This window comes from Rhinopithecus roxellana, chromosome 19 (assembly GCF_007565055.1).
Source record: "Rhinopithecus roxellana isolate Shanxi Qingling chromosome 19, ASM756505v1, whole genome shotgun sequence".
NCBI classification, from domain to species: domain Eukaryota; kingdom Metazoa; phylum Chordata; class Mammalia; order Primates; family Cercopithecidae; genus Rhinopithecus; species Rhinopithecus roxellana.
In genome coordinates, this window is record NC_044567.1 from 26,121,241 (window position 1) to 26,139,319 (window position 18,079).

The following is an 18,079-nucleotide window of genomic DNA, read 5'->3' on the forward strand; positions in this document are numbered from 1 at the left end:
GCTGGTTGCGGTGGCTCATGCCTGTAATCCCAGCACTTTGGGAGGCCGAGGTGGGCAGATCACAAGGTCAGGAGTTTGAGACCAGCCTGGCCAACATGGTGAAACCCCATCTCTACTAAAAACACAAAATATTAGCTGGGTGTGGTGGCAGGCACCTGTAATCCCAGCTACTTGGGAGGCTGAGACAGGAGAATTGCTTGAACCCGGGAGGCAGAGGTTGCAGTGAGCCGAGATCACATCACTGTACTCCAGCTCAGCTGACAGTACGAGACTCCGTCTCAAAAAAAAGAAGAAGAGTGGGTGGCATGTTGCAGGAAGCCAGGGACCCCAAACAGAGGGACTGGCTGATGCCATGGCAGAAGAACATAAATTGTGAAGATTTCATGGACATTTATTAGTCACCCAAATTAATACTTTTATAATTTCTTACACCTGTCTTTACTGCAATCTCTGAACATAAATTGTGAAGATTTCATGGACACTTATCACTTCCCCAATCAATACCCTTGTGATTTCCTATGCCTGTTTTTACTGTAATCTCTTAATCCTGTCATCTTCTTTGTAAGCTGAGGAGGATATATGTTGCCTCAGGACTCTGTGATGATTGTGTTAACTGCACGAATTGTTTATAGGGCAGGTGTGTTTGAACAATATGAAATCTGGGCATCTTGCAAAAAGAACAGGATAAGAGCAATCTTCAGGGAACAAGGGAGATAAGACTTAGAGCCTGACTGCCGGTGAGCCAGGTGGAACAGAGCCATATTTCTCTTTTTTCAAAAGCAAGTAGGAGAAATATCTCTGAATTCTTTTTCTCCGCAAGGAACATCCCTGAGAAAGAGAATGCACCCTGAGGGTAGGTCTATAGACGGCCCCTTAAGGTGACCACCTTTTACGGTCGAAGCTGAAGGGATGAAATAAGCCCGGGTCTCCTGTAGCGCTCCCAGGCTTATTAGGATGAGGAAATTCCCGCATAATAAATTTTGGTCAGACAGGTTGTCGGCTCTCAAACCCTGTCTCCTGATAAGATGTTATCAATGACAATGCACCGAAACTTCATTAGCAATTTTAATTTTGCCCCATCCAGTGGTCCTGTCACCTCACCCTGCCTCCATTTGCTTGGTGACATTTTTACCTTGTGGAGTATGTGAGCTCTGTGACCCACACCCTATTCATTCACTCCCTCCCCTTTTGAAAATCGCTAATAAAAACTTGCTGGTTTTATGGCTCGGGGAGCATCACGGAACCTGCTGACAAGTGATGTCTCCTCCGGACGCCCAGCTTTAAATTTCTCTCTCTTGTACTCTTTCCCTTTATTTCTCAAACAAGCTGAGATGCTTAGGAAATAGAAAAGAACCCATGATAAATATTGGGCATGGGGTTTTCCCCAATAGTGGCAGGAAGGTGGCTGAAGGTAGGAGGGGGAACCTAAATGGGACATGGGAAGCATGGTTGGCACGAGCTCAGTCTGACCAGGACTCAGAGAGGTACATTGATTTGGTCGAGAGTCATAGTACTTTTCCTGCCTGAGATTGGTGGCCCTTTTGCTGGGCTTCTCAAGCAAGAAATATCCTCTTCTATTTCAGAATGATTCTGAATCATTAACCCAAGTCCTCCCAACTGCACTGATCTTGTCCCAGAGAGGCCCTGGGCTGCATTACCCAACTGATCACTAACCACAACCAGCTCTGCTCTCTCCTGGTTCCTGAAATTCAGGAGCAGATGGTGGTGGGGAGGAGGAGTCTGGAGACAACCCTCTACCAGAAGCCAAGAAAAAAGGGGAGTGAGGAGGAATAGAGGAAGTTATCTTGGTCCTGCGCCCACAGCCCCGAGGGTCCTCTTTCCTGTGAAGTCCAACGGTCTCCAACCAAATTTCCTGTTCCCTTAGCCCCACCAAGAACCAGAGGCTGCCCACCAGGGTTGGCTGTAGAACGCAGGTTACTGTTGGAGTGGGGGATGGCCAACTGAGGCCAATTTGGTCATTTTTACTCCAGGTCTCCCTTTCATCCTCCTGTCTTCCCTGGGGGCACTCTATTCCCCGCAGTTCCTGGGCTACCAGTTCCTGACTTTTGTTCCTTTCAGAGGAACCCTGGATAATCAATGTAACCAGAATTTCAGAGGGGTTAGTTGTGTGTATCCCCTGGGGACAGCACTGGTATAGGCACACAATGGGTGAGCTGATAAACTTGGGTTGGAAGTGCTAAATTCAAAGGCTGGGGACAGGCTGGGCCCAGTGGCTCACATCTGTAATCCCAGCACTTTGGGAGGCTAAGGCGGGTGGATTGCTTGAGGTCAGGAGTTCAAGACCAGCCTGGCCAACATGGTGAAACCCTGTACCTTACTAAAAATACAAAAATTAGCTGGGCATGGTAGTGGGCACCTGTAATCCCAGCTACTCGGGAGGCTGAGGCAGGAGAATCGCTTGAACGATTGCACAACAGCCTGAGCAATAGACCAAGATAAGGTCTCAAAAAAAAAAAAAAAAAAAAAAAAAAAAAAAAAAAAAAAAAAAAAAAGACGGGACAATGCTGGTCCCTCCTTTCCTGCCCCTTCCCCCCGTTTCAGGGGCCCCTCTGTGTGTACCTTCCAACCCCAGTGGGGGAAGAGAGAGAGTTCAGTCTCCAGGATCAGACCTTCCTCTGCCTCACCCCGCCCCCAGCTTACAGGACATAAAAGCGCAGATTGAGCTAAGAGGAGCTGCCAATATCAGGTAAGCTGTGGAGGTGGGGTCCTTGGAGATTGGATGACAGCAGCTGGAAGGGGATAAGGGTGCAGTGAGCCCCTCCCTCAAGGAAGTCTGGCTTTATCCAGAGACAGGGCCCTCTGAGGTGGGGCTGAGGTAAAAAGGGGGATTGAGCAGCCCAGGAGAAGAGAGATGGGGGTTCCCTTCTTCCCTTCTCTCAGATGCACGGTGGACTCAGGACCTTGCTGGGCTGGGGGTATCACTGCAGAGATGAAGCTGCTTCTGGCCTTAGCAGGGCTCCTGGTCATTCTGGCCATGCCCCAACCCTCTGAAAGTGCTTCTTCAGGTAACAGTTCCCAAGGTGGGAGAAGATGGTGTGTTGGGGTGGTTGTGTTCCAGAGGCCCCTTTTCTCAGAGCAGGCCTTCTTAGCTCTGGGGCCTGATAGGGGGTCGGGGCCCATTCCTGACTTTGTGATCCCTGCTCTGGGCAGCTGTCCTGGGGGAGGTGGATACCTCGTTGGTGCTGAGCTGCATGGAGGAGGCCAAGCAGCTGGTGGACAAGGCCTACAAGGAGCGGCGGGAAAGGTGGGGCACGAAGCACTGCCCAGCTCTGGGCAAGGCTGTCCCAGGCCTTGCAGAGAAGGAGCAGACAGCAGGGAGCTTGAAGGTGGGAGAGGGGCATTATGGGGATCCATGTGGACTCGCTTTCTGTATGTCTGTCCCTGTGTCTCTGGATGGGAGAAAAGTTTAAAAGCCATCCTTCCCAAAGCCTTGCCTGTCTGGACACCCAGGTCCATAACCTTTTTCTAAAAGGACGCCTTCCTCCCACCCGTGGGCCCATCTGCATGGTCCTGCATGTCTGCCCCTGGGCTGGGGCTCTGCTGGGTGGGTCTGCACCCCTTCTCTGGCCCTCACTCCTCCTTTCTCCAAGCAGCATCAAGCAGCGGCTTCGCAGTGGCTCAGCCAGCCCCATGGAACTCCTATCCTACTTCAAGCAGCCCGTGGCAGCCACCAGGACAGCGGTGAGGGCTGCTGACTACTTGCACGTGGCTCTAGACCTGCTGGAGAGGAAACTGAGGTCCCTGTGGCGAGGGTCATTCAACGTCACTGGTACTGTTGCCCATCCCACCCCAGGCCCCTGCTCCACTAGTGACTCCTCCTAGGGACCACAGCCATCTCCCAGTGATCCCCTCAACTTCTTCCTCCAGGGAGTCTCAGGGGTCTCCAGGGCTCCTCAGCCTCAGGTTGCCTGGGATAGGAAGTGAGGCGGCTCAGCTTCCCCACTGCTCTTTCCTTCGGCAGACGTGCTGACGCCCGCCCAGCTGAATTTGTTGTCCAAGTCAAGCGGCTGCGCCTACCAGAACGTGGGGGTGACTTGCCCGGAGCAGGACAAATACCGCACCATCACCGGGATGTGCAACAACAGGTGCGGCTGGCAGGGGGTGGCTGCAGGACCCGGGCTCAGAGAGGCGTCCCGGATGCCTCAGGCCTCCTGGTGTCAGCGCCCTGTCATCCCCTTGCAGACGCAGCCTCATGCTGGGGGCCTCCAACCGTGAGTTTGTGCGCTGGCTGCCGGCGGAGTATGAGGATGGCTTCTCGCTTCCCTACGGCTGGACGCCTGGGGTCAAGCGCAACGGCTTCCCGGTGCCTCTGGTGAGCGCAGGGGGGCAGAGGGGCCGAGGCCCAGCCACGTGGTGCGCGGACCCAGGCGCCAGCTGACTCCGTGTCCCGTAGGCTCGCGCTGTCTCCAACGCGATCGTGCGCTTCCCCACGGATCAGCTGACCCCGGACCAGGAGCGCTCACTCATGTTCATGCAGTGGGGCCAGCTGTTGGACCACGACCTCGACTTCACCCCTGAGCCGGCTGCCCGGGCCTCCTTCCTCACTGGCGTCAACTGCGAGACCAGCTGCGTGCAGCAGCCGCCCTGCTTCCCACTCAAGGTGGCCCTGCTTCCCGCCCACTGCCTGGGTGGGGAGAGGGGAGATTGTTTCTGGAAGGGGCCATCTCCTTTCTGTGCCCAGATTTCCTTTCCCAGCCGCTGAGGAAGGCTGGCCCTGCCTCCCCTCTGTCCAGAAGCACTGGCTGCTCGGCTGTGACCTGTCTCCTTCCTGTGCCTGGGTTCAGCCAGCTGGCAGCCAGGGCCGTCCATTTGCTCACTGCCTCTCGCAGGCCAAGGGAGAGACAGTTGTTCCCCCCTGGCTGACAGGAGTCCTGTTGGTGGAATCACTGGCTTTTTATTAGGTTGGGAGAGGGTTCTGGGAGGAGGACCTTCCCAGTGCCCCCCAAGCCTCCATGCTCAGTCTTGTTTCCTCCCCACTGAGGGGGCAGCCCCAACCCCCATCACAAAGAAGGAGAGAGTCTGGGGGTCTGGTCGGTGCCGTGGGATAGGGCTGGGAGTGGGCAAGGTTGTCACGTACCTTGCTGAGTACGCAAGGAGGAGGAGAGAAAGGAGAGAGTGCCTGAGAGAGGGAGAGAGACGGACAGGAGAATGTCAGGGCCAGAGGGAGAGCAGGCACAGCAGAGAGAAGGGGAGAGAGACAGGGGAGGCTTTAGAGAGGAAGGGTTGGAGGCCTGGCGGTGCCCAGACCCAGGGGCTGCCCAGGTTCCCAGTTCAGTGTTCTGCTCATTAACCCTGAAGCTCAGAGGCTGCTGCTGGTGGCGCCCTAGGCAGCGATCCTGTTCGGGCCTCCAGAGGCCTCTACAGCTTGAGGGTACCAGAGGTCCTGAGGGCAGGGGGAGAGCCACTTCTGCCTGGGCACCTTCCCTGCCCTCGGTGAGCCAGTCTAGCCTCTCTCTGTGCCTCAGATCCCGCCCAACGACCCCCGCATCAAGAACCAAGCCGACTGCATCCCGTTCTTCCGCTCCTGCCCGGCCTGCCCCCAGAGCAACATCACCATCCGCAACCAGATCAACGCGCTCACCTCCTTCGTGGACGCCAGCATGGTGTACGGCAGCGAGGAGCCCCTGGCCAGGAACCTGCGCAACATGTCCAACCAGCTGGGGCTGCTGGCGGTCAACCAGCGCTTCCAAGACAACGGCCGGGCCCTGCTGCCCTTTGACAACCTGCACGATGACCCCTGTCTCCTTACCAACCGCTCGGCGGGCATCCCCTGCTTCCTGGCAGGTCAGCGTTGGGGTGGGGACCAGGGGTGGCATAGGATGTGTTCCCTGTTGGAGCCACAGTGAGTCTGTTTGTGAGCAGCTAGTGGGTTTGTTCTTAGAGAGACTGTCCTCACCAGCCATTACTATCAACTTCGTGATATTAATCCAGTTGCCTTGGTAACAAGTCAGATGGAGCCAGAAAAGCAGAAAAGCAAACAACCTCTCCAACCCTAAGATGGAGACCCAGGGATGGACGAGGAGCCTCTGTCCATCAGTCCATTGCTTTCTCCGTCCCTCTTTTCCCTTCTGGACTCTGGAAGAGAGGAGAGTTGAGTCCCTCAGGAGCGGGGAACTAAAAGACAGAGAGGGCTGTGGTGTCCTTGCCCTCTAGAGCGACACTATCCAATGTGGTAGCCACTAGCTGCATGTGGCTATTTTAATTTTAGTTATTTTAAGTTAAATAAACCCCGTTTCTCAGCGGTGCTAGCCACATTTCAAATGCTCAATTGCCTTACAGTCTAGTGGCTCCCCCTAATGTGTGGTACAGATGTAAAATATTTTCATCATCTCAGAAGGTTGAGTTGGACCACACTGCTCCAAAATATCCCCTCCTGCGCATCTTAATTGCCCATAATAAGAGATGATGGAATTTTAAATGTAAACAGTTGGCAGTTTTAGAGACATGATTGGGGCAGTGATAGCAGCCATGACCAGACATTTTCCAGCGCTTTTTTTTTTCCCCCTAAGACGGAGTCTCACTCTGCCACCCAGGCTGGAGTACAGTGGCACAATCTTGGCTCATTGCAACCTCTGCCTCCTGGGTTCAAGCGATTCTTCTGCCTCAGCCTCCTAAGTAGCTGGGACTACAGGCGCCTGCCACCATGCTTGGCTAATTTTTTGTATTTTTAGTAGAGACGGGATTTTACCATGTTGGCCAGGCTGGTCTCAAACTCCTGACCTCGTGATCCACCCGCCTTGGCCTCCCAAAGTGCTGGGATTATAGGTGTGAGCCATTGTGCCTGGCCATTTTCCAGTGTTTTAAAATGTAAGCCCAATAGTGGACCTCAGGCCCTTTCCTCTGGCCTCCCTCTGCCTCCTCCTAATGGTTCCTGCTGGTTTCTCCCTGGCTGGGACCCTGGGAGGAGGCTCCAGGTTGGACTTCTATAAGAGAGGCCCGACCTCTTCTGGGCTAGTTAGGCAAGGGCAGCCCTCCTTAGCCAGACTCAGCTGCCCCCAGCCTGGCTTTGATGAGCCTCATATCCCAAGCCTGGGTCATTATGACCTCTCGCTGCCCATGGATGGAGATGCTGCTCTCAGAGAATTTCCTTTCCACCAGCTTCTAGAGTTGGCAAGGACTGACCCTAGTGTCCTGACCCTAGCCCTCTGGGCCCTGCAGAGAAGAGTTATGGGAAGACTGGGGGAACCAAGGGGGATCTGCTTAGTTTTCTTGAACAGTCTCAGGTGTGGACGCCACACATCTCATGTCCTAGCCCCCTCCCCTGGAGCAGGCTGCACCATTGGCATGTAGTAAAGGGCAGGGCTGACAACTCTGTTGAAACGGTAGTGGCTTTCTGGAGTCCTGTGTTGAGAAGGATTCTGAGGTAGCATCCAATTTTAGCAGGAAAGAGTGCTGTGATCATTAGCTGCATCAGACATGGGCGTGGACGTAGGCTGTGCTGACAGGCATGCTTCTTCCCAGACACTCCTTGGAATCAAGAGAATCAATGAACCAAGCAGTGTTCATAAGTCTCATACTTTGTAGCAGGCACTGTGTGAAGACACATGTATCCATATGTGTGCTAGGAGGGAGGGTAAAATATAAAAAGGCACAAGCCTTGGTCCTGTGCTCAAGGAGCTCCCCGTTCCAGGTGCAGGAAAGTGGCACATCATGTGTTGGAAGTGATGCCTACTGAATGAGCATCCCCAACCAGCAGTGCCCCTGAGCTGAGGCAGAAGCTATTATTGTGGACTGGGGCATCAGGGTAGGCCTCCTAGAGGAGTGTAAATTGGGGATGGTGTGAAAAGATGGATGGGGAGGAGGGTTGAGTAGGAGGCATTTCAGGCCTTGGCTGGGGAGGGGGTTTCAGTGGAGCAAATCTTTTCTGGGATGGAGGACTCAGGAATGACAGTGGCTTTTGCCTCCCTAAGGGGACACCCGTTCCAGTGAGATGCCTGAGCTCACCTCCATGCACACCCTCTTACTTCGGGAGCACAACCGGCTGGCCACAGAACTCAAGCGCCTGAACCCTAGGTGGGATGGGGAGAGGCTCTACCAGGAGGCCCGGAAGATTGTGGGGGCCATGGTCCAGGTAGGCTGTCTTGAGCACCGGGCACACGGGATCCAGATGTGCCCCTGCAACATCCTAGCTGTGTGACCTTGGGCAAGTTCCTAACCCTCCTGAGCCTTGCCTTCTTCATCCATGAGGCTATAAGGATTATAATACATATATGAAAACACCTTTCAGATAGTAAGTGCTTGACAAAGGCTCATTCCCTTCCCTCTCCTTCGCAGGTTTGCTCCCTGCAGTCTTCTTTCCTGTGGGTCTGTTGTTGGTGTTGAGAGGGTTGAATGTTTGACTTAGTGCCTGAGTAGCTGTTCAGTAAATTCTTCTTCCTTCCGTCTCACTGTCGCTCTTAGCTCCTTTACCCACTCACATCTTCTTTTTAAAATTAAAAATATTATAGGGCCAGGCGCGGTGGCTCATGCCTGCAATCCCAGCACTTTGGGAGGCCAAGGCGGGTGGATCACGAGGTCAGGAGATCGAGACCATCCTGGCTAACACGGTGAAACCCGGTCTCTACTAAAAATACAAAAAATTAGCCGGGCGTGGTGGTAGGTGCCTGTAGTTCCGGCTACTTAGGAGGCTGAGGCAGGAGAATGGCATGAACCCGGGAGGCAGAGCTTGCAGTGAGCTGAGATGGTGCCACTGCACTCCAGCCTGGGCAACAGAGAGAGACTCTGTCTCAAAAATAAATAAATAAGTAAATAAATAAATAAATAAATAAAATTTAAAAATTATTATTATTATTTTATTTTTATTTTTTGATACAGGGTCTTACCCTGTTGCCCAGGTTGGAGTGCAGTGGTGCGATCTTGGCTCACTGCAATCTCCACCTGTCAGGCTCAAGCCATTCTCCCATCTCAGCTTCCTGAGTAGCTGGGATTTCAGGCACGCGCCACCATGCCCGGCTAATTTTTGTATTTTTTGTAGAGATGGGATTTCAACATGTTACCCAAGGTGGTCTCAAACTCCTAGGCTCAATTGATCCGCCCTCTTCAACCTCCCAAAGTGCTGGGATTACAGGCATGAGTCACTGTGTCCGGCCCACTCACCTCTTCTTTTTGGCTCTGTCATAATCCACCCAACATCCTTAGCCTCATTTACTCCTGGGACAATGTTCCCGGTTCTGTCTCTCAACATCTGGTGCTTCATTGCCCCCACCCTCTCCTTCAGAGGCAGATGCAGACACACACACACACACACACTCCTAGATTCTGGAGGAGAGAGTTTCCGGTGCTAAGGGTGAGTTTTGATTTGCACTAAGAACGCAAGTGAAATTCATTTACACTCCAAAAGAACTTCTAGAATCTAGAATGTAGAGTGAGACTGTTCCATGTCTTCACTTTTCACAGGGAAAATCATGCCAGATGGTCCTTCATTCCTTCCTGCCTCCCTGCTTTCCACAAACCTAAACTGAGCCCTACTGTGGGCAGGCACTTGGTGGGCACTGTGAAGTATTTCAACAACTTCAATTTCCCTTGTTCTCAAGGACTTTATAAGATAGTTTCAGAAATGACAGATTAATAACGTGAGGACAAGGAAGTTATCACAATGACTAAAAAAGTGATTTGCTATTTAGTCCTCTAAGGCAGAGGGCAATATAATTATCCTTAATGTACATTTGAGGAACTCAGACTCAGAGAGGTTAATGACTGGTCCAAGGTCACCCAGCTAGCAAGCAGTAGAACTCTATTTATGCCTCTCAGTGCCACTCTGTTAGGCCCAGTTCCGGTATTGTGGGAGGTTATTCCCTGACCATAGAGGGATGGGAAGGATTCCCCAAGCCAAAAGCAGGCAGAGACTCTGGCCCTCCTGTGCTGCCAGGCGGCATTTGCAGTGGAGGAGTGGGTAGAGAGGCCATTCCAAATGACTTGTCTTTAGATCATCACTTACCGGGACTACCTGCCCCTGGTGTTGGGGCCAGCAGCCATGAGGAAGTACCTGCCCAGGTACCGTTCCTACAATGACTCAGTGGACCCACGCATCGCCAACGTCTTCACCAATGCCTTCCGCTACGGCCACACCCTCATCCAACCCTTCATGTTCCGCCTGGACAATCAGTACCAGCCCATGGAACCCAACTCCCGTGTCCCCCTCAGCAGGGTCTTTTTTGCCTCCTGGAGAGTAGTGCTGGAAGGTAAGCGGGACCTAGGCCAGGAGCGAGTGGGCTGGCAGCTAAAGGTGGGGTGGGGGTCACCTTGGCTCTAGGGAGCTAGGGTGGGGAGCAATCTGCTTTCCTCCCATCTTGGAGATCTGGTCTGACTCTCCAGCCTCAGTTCCCCTGACTCTGCTTCCATATCTGATAATAAAGAGTGGGAGTGGGGATGGCTGTCAGAGGTAACTGGCTGCTTCCTATGTGTTGTGGCTTGCTGTGACCCAGGATGCCAGGGCCTGGGAGCATCGCAATCTTGCAAGTCTAAATGGCATAATCTCCTGAGATCTATATGTCCCTGGATCATGTAGTGACCGGTGAGGACCTGCTCACTGGAGCCACCTTGGTACCAGGCACTGCATGTGCCCAGCCCTCTTCTCGAATACTCCTGACCTTACCTGGACTTTTCCCTGACTCCAATCTGAGCTCTGATACTCATCCAGATACTTCCTTCCCCTGAGCTGGCTCCTCTGGTCCCCAGGTGGCATTGACCCCATCCTCCGGGGCCTCATGGCCACCCCTGCCAAGCTGAATCGTCAGAACCAAATTGTAGTGGATGAGATCCGGGAACGATTGTTTGAACAGGTCATGAGGATTGGGCTGGACCTGCCTGCTTTGAACATGCAGCGCAGCAGGGATCACGGCCTTCCAGGTGAGGGGCTGCAAGAGTCTCCCCTGACACTCTCCTCCCCTGAGCTGCCTCCTAGGTAGCCCATCGCTCCTCTTCCCACTCTATGGCCCCTGCCCTCTCCAGAGCATATTAGAGGCACTTTGCTCTCAGGAAGTAGTCTGAGACCTGGCCCCTGCCTTTCCCTGGACCCATCTGATCAATTTCCAGCTCCTCTCAGCCTCCTTTTGCATGCTGTCATTCTCATCTTAGGGGCATCATCATCATAATGATAACCCACAGTCTGAAAATCTGTCTCTGTCATCAATTCATTTTGCTTCATTGTACGTTAACTCTGGGGGAGGAGATTATTGTTGCCTTCATTTTACTGATGAGGCAACTGAGGCTTGACGAGATTCAGAAGCTGGACAGGTTCTTTAGTCAAGTCAGTGGCAAAGCTGAAATTTGAAGTCAGATTAGCCTAACCCCAAAGCCCGTGCCTATGTTATGGGGTAGCCCATGTGGCTGAGGCTCCTAGACACATTTCACCTCTCATGGGTCAGAGACAGACACATTGTGCTGTTCTGGAGGGGGACAAGGAGATGTCCCTATTCTTGGACCCAGCAGGAACTGTGGCAATTTAGGGTTTGCCTTACGGTAGGAGGGCAAGAGAAAGACAGAGATGGTCCCAGAGAGGCCCAGTTGTGCTCCTTGGTCGGAGCCAAAGGTTCAGGGTTCCCTGATGTGAGGTCCTTCCCTCCCTCTATGACCTGGGTTGTGTTGGGAAGGTGGGTTTTCTGGGCTGCTGGCAGATATGTGAATCTTCCCGGCTGTCTCCAACGACCTCCCCACCTTGAGGCAGAGGGACCTGCCCACAGCCACCTGTCCCCTCCCCTACGCAGGGTACAATGCCTGGAGGCGCTTCTGTGGGCTCCCGCAGCCCAACACGGTGGGCGAGCTGGGCACGGTGCTGAGGAACCTGGAATTGGCGAGGAAACTGATGATGCAGTATGGCACGCCCAACAACATCGACATCTGGATGGGCGGCGTGTCTGAGCCCCTGGAGCGCAATGGCCGCGTGGGCCCACTCCTCGCCTGCATCATCGGCATCCAGTTCAGGAAGCTCCGGGATGGTGATCGGTGAGGAGGGGCAGGCGGCGTGGGCCGCTGGGTGGCTGTGGGCCTATCCCTGACTCAGAGCCCAAATTTCCTCCCGTCAGGTGAAGGACTGGAGGGAATCAGTGATTTTCCAGTGTGTTCCAGGAATCCTCCAGATGCCCTGGAGTGCCTCTAATGTGCCCTGAACCTGTTGGGGGTGCAGCAAGGAGAGACCTGGACCCCTGGTTGTAAAGGGAGGAAGATAGAAAAATGCCACCCTTAGCTACTTATTCCCGTGGGTTTCACTGTGCAACCACGAGGGTGTCAGCCACCAGTGGGCAGTCCCCTCCCAGCTTTCCCACAGCTCCCCTTAGTGTCATTTCATCGTGGTCCTGACGTCTTCATGTCTAGTTCTTGCTTAGCCTGTACTGCACCTTTGGGAAAATTAGAAAAAGGTGGCCCTCTCTGGGTGGATGAATTATAAACCACCCCCAAGATTCTCTCCCACTCCTGTGGATGCAGCCCCTGGCCTGGGCACAGGGCTTCAGGAGTGTGTGTGGGCCCGGGTCCCCCTCCAGCGTGGCGCTCTGGAGGCTGCCGGGCTAGGGATAAGGGAAAGGCCACTGGGCAGCTGTGCTTTACTCTGCACAACGAGTGGAACATCACTTATGTGAAGGCCCCTGGACTGCCCAAGGGCCTGGGGCCCTCCTGTGCTGCCAGGTGGCATTTGCTGTGGCCTTGTTATATCCAGGGAGCAGCACAAGCCCACCGATGCCCTGCCAGCCCAGAATATCCTCAGGCACAGTGTCCATGGGTGTTCCCCATGCAGGTTTTGGTGGGAGAACGAGGGTGTGTTCAGCATGCAGCAGCGACAGGCCCTGGCCCAGATCTCCTTGCCCCGGATCATCTGTGACAACACGGGCATCACCACTGTGTCTAAGAACAACATCTTCATGTCCAACTCGTATCCCCGGGACTTTGTCAACTGCAGTACACTTCCTGCATTGAACCTGGCTTCCTGGAGGGAAGCCTCCTAGAGGCTAAGTAAGGGGGTGCAGCAGTGAGGGGTATATCTGGGCTGGCCAATTGGAACCACGGCCAATTGGAACAATCTGGGCTGGCCAATCTCCTTGCCCTAGGTGAGCCCAGCCCTGTTCTGGGTGCAGCTGAGAAAATGAATGACTAGACATTCATTTGTGTGCTCATGTATCTGCAAAGTATATAAATTGGCATTTCATGTGTGTGTGTTGTCTGAACATGGGGAGTGTTTCATGGGTTATGTGTATGTGCCATTTATGTGAGTGTGTGTTTGTGCCGATGAGAATACTGAGTATGTGGAAGGCAGCAGAACGGACTGGTGAGGCGCACAGCTCAGGAATTAGACTGCTTGGGTTCCCATCCTGGCTCTGTGGCTTGCTAGCTTTGTGAACTTGAGCAAATTACCCTCATTAAACAAGAGTTTTCTTCCTTGTAAATTACATCTGCCATGGTTTCTTGGAGGGCCCACTTGTATCCTCTTGTTCTTCATTTATTGAGCACCTACTACATGCAAGGCACTGTACTGGGCATGAGAAACATATAGAGACAAGAAAGAGATACCAAAATGCCATCTGTGTCTCGGTTAGCAGAGCTGGACCAGTGGTGCCCTGGAGGGATGAGCCAGCCGCAGCTGGGCTCTGTGGTTGACTTATAGGCCCAGCCAGCCAGGCTCAGGCCATGGCTCCCCTTTTTCTTCCTCACCCTGATTTCTTGCTTATTCACTGGAGTCCTCCTGAAGAGGAACTGGGCCTGTTGTACTTTCTGTACCATTTATTTGCTCCCAATGTTTATGATAATAAAGGCACCACCAATGGGGACCTCCACTCTGTCCGTGTCTGAGGAGGAACTGGCGCTTTTGCAGAGATTTACTCTGGGCTCTGCACTTGAACCAGTGTGGTCTGTGCTCAGGGCCCTGTGTTTCTGAACTGAGGGTGAGGGTGTCGGGGAGTTTTCCCTTGAGATCTGTACGTGCAGGGCAGTCATCTCTTGGAAACATGGAGGGCAGGGCACGCGGTGCAGACCCTCCTCCCTCACCTCCACCCCTGCCACCCTGCAGGGAACTGTGGTCACCAAGCCCTCATGTTTGTTAATTGCTCTAGCAAATGTTTGCTATGTGTTCATTCTGTGTCAGGCCTGTGCCAGGGGCTCGGAAGTGGAGGGGACAAAATGCTGTGTGGTAGGAGAGAAAGTGCAGGGACCTGGTGAGGAGGCAGGCCCTTTCCCGATGAGAGGGGCCTCTGCATCCTGCATCCCGGCAGCCTGGCACAGGGGTTCAGAGGCCCTCAAGACAGTAGACTCCTTCTCACTTATGGTGCACATGGCCCCTGGAGCAGTGAGAGCAGATGGCTGGGCCCAGAGAACAGGGCCAGCACTGAGGGAGGTGAAGGAGTATATTTCCCTAGTAGTCTTGCCTGGAGCTTGAACCCTGCATCTGACTGGAGGACTCCCTCCCTCTCCCCTTCCTTCTCAAATGTGGGGAGGGGCCGGAAGTGGTGTAGGATGGTGGAGTCTAATGTACTCATGGGGCCCTTGGTAACGTTAGGACCTCACTGTGGTAAGCAGCAGCATAAATACTGCTTGTCCTCATTTCCATGATGAGGAGAGGGCTGCTCAGAGGAGTGAAGCAACTTGTCCAAGGCCTGGCAGTGCCAGGCTGCAGCTGAGGTCATCTGGCTCCTGGGCTCTTCCCACAGGATGACTGGGTGTCTCCCACTCCCACCCCACCAGTCGGGGGATCTAGAGGCCCTGGCTGGGCTAATCTTTCCCAGAGGGTCATTTTAAAAGAAGAACATATGAATATGTATTGGGCAGAAGCTCAAGGAATGTTCTGGAAGTGCCCCTTCAGAGACATCACAGGATCCCAGGACCACTCTAGAAGACAGTATTTCTCAGAAGGGCCACTGGAAATGATATTAGCTTCAGCTGTGGGGGACCCAGGCTTGGTTTTCCTTCCTGTTTTATCCCTTGGCACCACCACCTACCATCCCCCCCACGCCCTCTCTCTTGCTACTCCACAGCCAGTGCTTCTTTTCCCCAGGAGCCCCTGCCCCTCCCCTTTCTTTGAGAGCTCTTAGAAATCCCACCAAACCATCCCCTCTCACCCCAAGACCCATGTACACGCCATCTCAGTGGTAAGACGTGTATGGCCTATAAACATCTAGTTACTTATTTGGCAGTGATTCCAAAGTCCGCTTTGCATCTTTAGTCAGTCATCAGATGTTTTTGAGCACTTCTAATGTGCTGTGCACCATGCTAGGTGCCACGGGGAACCCTCGGAGGCAGGCTGACGTCCTGGACTAGGGAGCTTACGATCTAGGTGAGAGGACAGGAGGAAAGATAAAGGTCAAGGACCAAGACTTGTGGAGGGAAGAGGACAGGTAACATTCAGCAAGCTGGAGCAGAAGCGCACCTCAGAGGGGCTAAGTCTTGACAGAAAGGAGAAGCCACAGGAGCCGAGTGTAAGAGCTGGGAGGGCTGAGGCAGTCACCCTGGGGCCTGAGCAAGCTGTTCACCCAGGGATGTAGAGAAGCCCAGCTGCAAAGAAGGGCTGGGACTTGGGTGTGGAGCTCTAAGGGACCAGGTCATTGAACTTGCTTGAAATGGCCCTGTGGACCAAAGGAAACTTTTCTGTGCAGCGCAGGCGGTATTGGAGCCCAGGCCCCTAATTCTTCACTGAGGCCCAGGGTAACAGGTCCAGCTTGTCGATGGCTGAGCAATCCACGAAGTCATAGGGGTAGCTGTTGGCCTGGAATGGGTCCCGTGGGACCTTGGTGATGTGGGTGTTGTCACAGACAAGGCGTGAGAAGGACAGTTTCCGTAGAGAGTCCTTCTGCTCCTTCGTGAAGACCCCAGGGTTTTCCCACCAGAACCTACAGAGACAGAAATAGAGTCACTCCACAGTCTGGCCGCTGGCCCCTCCCCACTGTGTCACAGGGGAAGGAAAGGGTCACAGGAACCATGAAAAGCCCTACTCACACTGAGATCTGGAGTCAGTGCTTATGCAGGACGTTGGGACACCCCTCTTGGAGAAGGGCCTGCCCTGCCCTTCCCTCCCTGGCTGAGGACGCACTTGCCTGTCTCCATCGCGGATCTGCTGGAACTGCCTGCCCAAGAGGCAGGCCAGGAGAGGTCCCACCCGACCCCTTTCCACCAGTGGCTCAGCAATGGCCCCTATCCAGATGTCGATGTTGTCAGGGGTCCCGTAGAGACCCAGTAACTTCTTGGCCAGTATCTTGTTTTTCAGCACTGTGTTCAACTCCTCTAGTGTCTGCGGCTGTGAGAGGTCGCAGAAGGCTCTCCAGGAATTGTACCCTAGGGTGGAGAGGCTGAGGCTGTCTCATCCCAGGGACTTCCTGTTCACAGCCCCCTTTGGAGCCATGTCCACTCCAGCTCTATCAGCCCTGGAAAGTCTGGTCTTACAGCCTTTGAGATGGGGAAAGAGGCAATCCATTGTTTTTTATTTGCACTTCAATCTTGAGGGGGCTAGTTGGTTAAGTCCTTTGTAACCACTAAGTAATCATGAAAGCTATGTGGTACTTACTATGAGTTCAGGCACTATTCTAAGCACTGTGCAAATATGTAACTGAAGAACAGAAATGTTAACTAATTTGCCCAAAGTCCTGTAACTAGTAAATGGCATAGGTGGGATCTGAACTCAGGCAGTCTGGTTCTTAATTAAACTGCCTTTCATGGGGACAAAAGAAAGGTCTAACAGTCACTGGTTTCTCTCTAGTTTTCTTAATGTTTTCAGGGCTTTTAAACTGTTTTTAAAGTTAGTTGGTGATCTCTTTTTCATTTAAGGAATGCCAAGATAGTACCAGATATATGTTCTTTTCTCTGCATTAGGGGAAATGGAAGATTCTGCTTCATAAAGGAACAAAGTGGGTTTTAGAAATGGCCTGGGGCTGGACATGGTGGCTTGCACCTGTAATTCCAGTGCTTTGGGAGGCCAAGGTGCTTGAGGCCAGGAGTTTGAGACCAGCAAGACTATGCAACATAGCAAGACTATGTCTATATTTAAAAAAAAAAAAAAAAAAAAAAAGGCTGGGCATGTGGCACACCTGTAGTCCCACCTACTTGGTAGTCTTAAGCAGGAGGATTACTTGAAGCTAGGAGTTTGAGGCTGCTGTGAGCTATGGTTGCACCACTGTACTCTAGCCTAGGCAACAGAGCAAGACCCTGTCTCAAAAAAAAAAAAAAAAAAAACCCAAACGAAAAAAACTGGCCTGACTTTTGTTTCAGGATTGATCTGATGATCAGATCCTCAGGGTTATAGAAGAGAGTCTCCAGGAGCCCTAGAAAGTCAGCTAAAATTTCCCCGGTGCAGGCCAGACTTCAGACCCACTCACCAGGTTGCCCATGGTCCCGGCAACGCTGTGTGTTGATGGCAGCCAGGTCAAAGCCATGGATCCTGTGAGTTGGCTGGAAAAGCTTGTTGCGCAGCTCTCCAGTCATCATTTTATTCTGTTTCATCAGCTTGGATTTCTTGGCCAGCAGGCCCCGCACCAGAGGATCAATTCCACCTGTCAAGGGAGACCCAGAAGCCACGCTTAGGATGAGGGCAAGGTGGGAACATCATCCATGGCTTGCCTCTGCCTCCACCAGACATTTTCTCTTGGTTGAATGTGGGTCAGCTGGACATCCCAGGCTGGAAGGAGGGAGAGAAGAGCACAGTGCAGCCTGAAGGGTACGCTCAGGGAGACTGGGGCATCCAGATTGTCTGCTGTGGGAGTGGGCAGAAAGGGGCATTCATGGGATGATTGCATGAATATAAACATTGAGATAGTTTTTGGCCATGCATGGTGGCTCATGCCTGCAGTCCTAACACTTTGGGAAGCCACGGTGGGAAGACTGCTTGAACCCAGGAGTGTGGGATCAGCCTGGACGACATGGCAAAACCCCGTCTCTAAAAAGAAGGCAAAAAAATTGGCCGGGTATGAGGGTGTGTGACTTGTAGTTCCAGCTACAAGGGAGGCTGAGGGAGGAGGATCAAGTGAGCTCAGGAGGTCAAGGCTGCAGTGAGCCAAGATTGTGCCATTGCACTCCAGCCTGGATGACAGAATGAGACCCTGTCTCAAAAAAAAAAAAAAAAAAAAAAAAAAAAAAAGATATTTTTAAA

At 52.9% G+C, this 18,079-nt stretch overlaps 2 protein-coding genes across 6 annotated transcripts in view; one reads left to right on the plus strand and one right to left on the minus strand.

Moving 5' to 3' along the window:
- The first annotated feature begins 2,611 nt into the window (after nt 1–2,611).
- Nucleotides 2,612–13,784, plus strand: MPO (myeloperoxidase). Of its 3 annotated transcripts, none has more exons than XM_030924049.1 (13): nt 2,612–2,707; nt 2,902–3,026; nt 3,172–3,265; nt 3,615–3,790; nt 3,983–4,106; nt 4,204–4,333; nt 4,415–4,621; nt 5,487–5,805; nt 7,932–8,092; nt 9,947–10,202; nt 10,699–10,869; nt 11,727–11,964; nt 12,752–13,784. In XM_030924049.1, exons 2-13 carry the CDS (start codon nt 2,951–2,953, stop codon nt 12,957–12,959), a joined length of 2,160 nt encoding a protein of 719 aa, XP_030779909.1. In that variant the 5' UTR covers nt 2,612–2,707; nt 2,902–2,950; the 3' UTR covers nt 12,960–13,784. The 3 variants fall into 3 exon arrangements, with proteins under 3 accessions (XP_030779909.1, XP_010371233.2, XP_030779910.1); XM_030924050.1 differs by lacking the exon at nt 2,612–2,707 and adding an exon at nt 2,740–2,836 and having other exon boundaries at nt 2,949–3,026; XM_010372931.2 differs by having other exon boundaries at nt 2,699–3,026.
- A 1,320-nt stretch (nt 13,785–15,104) lies between these two features.
- LPO (lactoperoxidase) overlaps nt 15,105–18,079 on the minus strand; it is a 30,983-nt gene continuing 28,008 nt past the window's right edge. Inside the window, exons 9-11 of one of the 3 annotated variants that reach the window (XM_010372930.2) lie at nt 17,310–17,483; nt 16,035–16,272; nt 15,105–15,830 (exon numbers count right to left, since the gene is read on the minus strand). In XM_010372930.2, the coding sequence (XP_010371232.2) occupies nt 15,623–15,830; nt 16,035–16,272; nt 17,310–17,483 (620 nt within the window). In that variant the 3' untranslated portion in view covers nt 15,105–15,622. The remainder of the gene's footprint in view (nt 15,831–16,034; nt 16,273–17,309; nt 17,484–18,079) is intronic. The other 2 variants (XM_010372928.2, XM_010372927.2) reach the window with 2 other exon arrangements.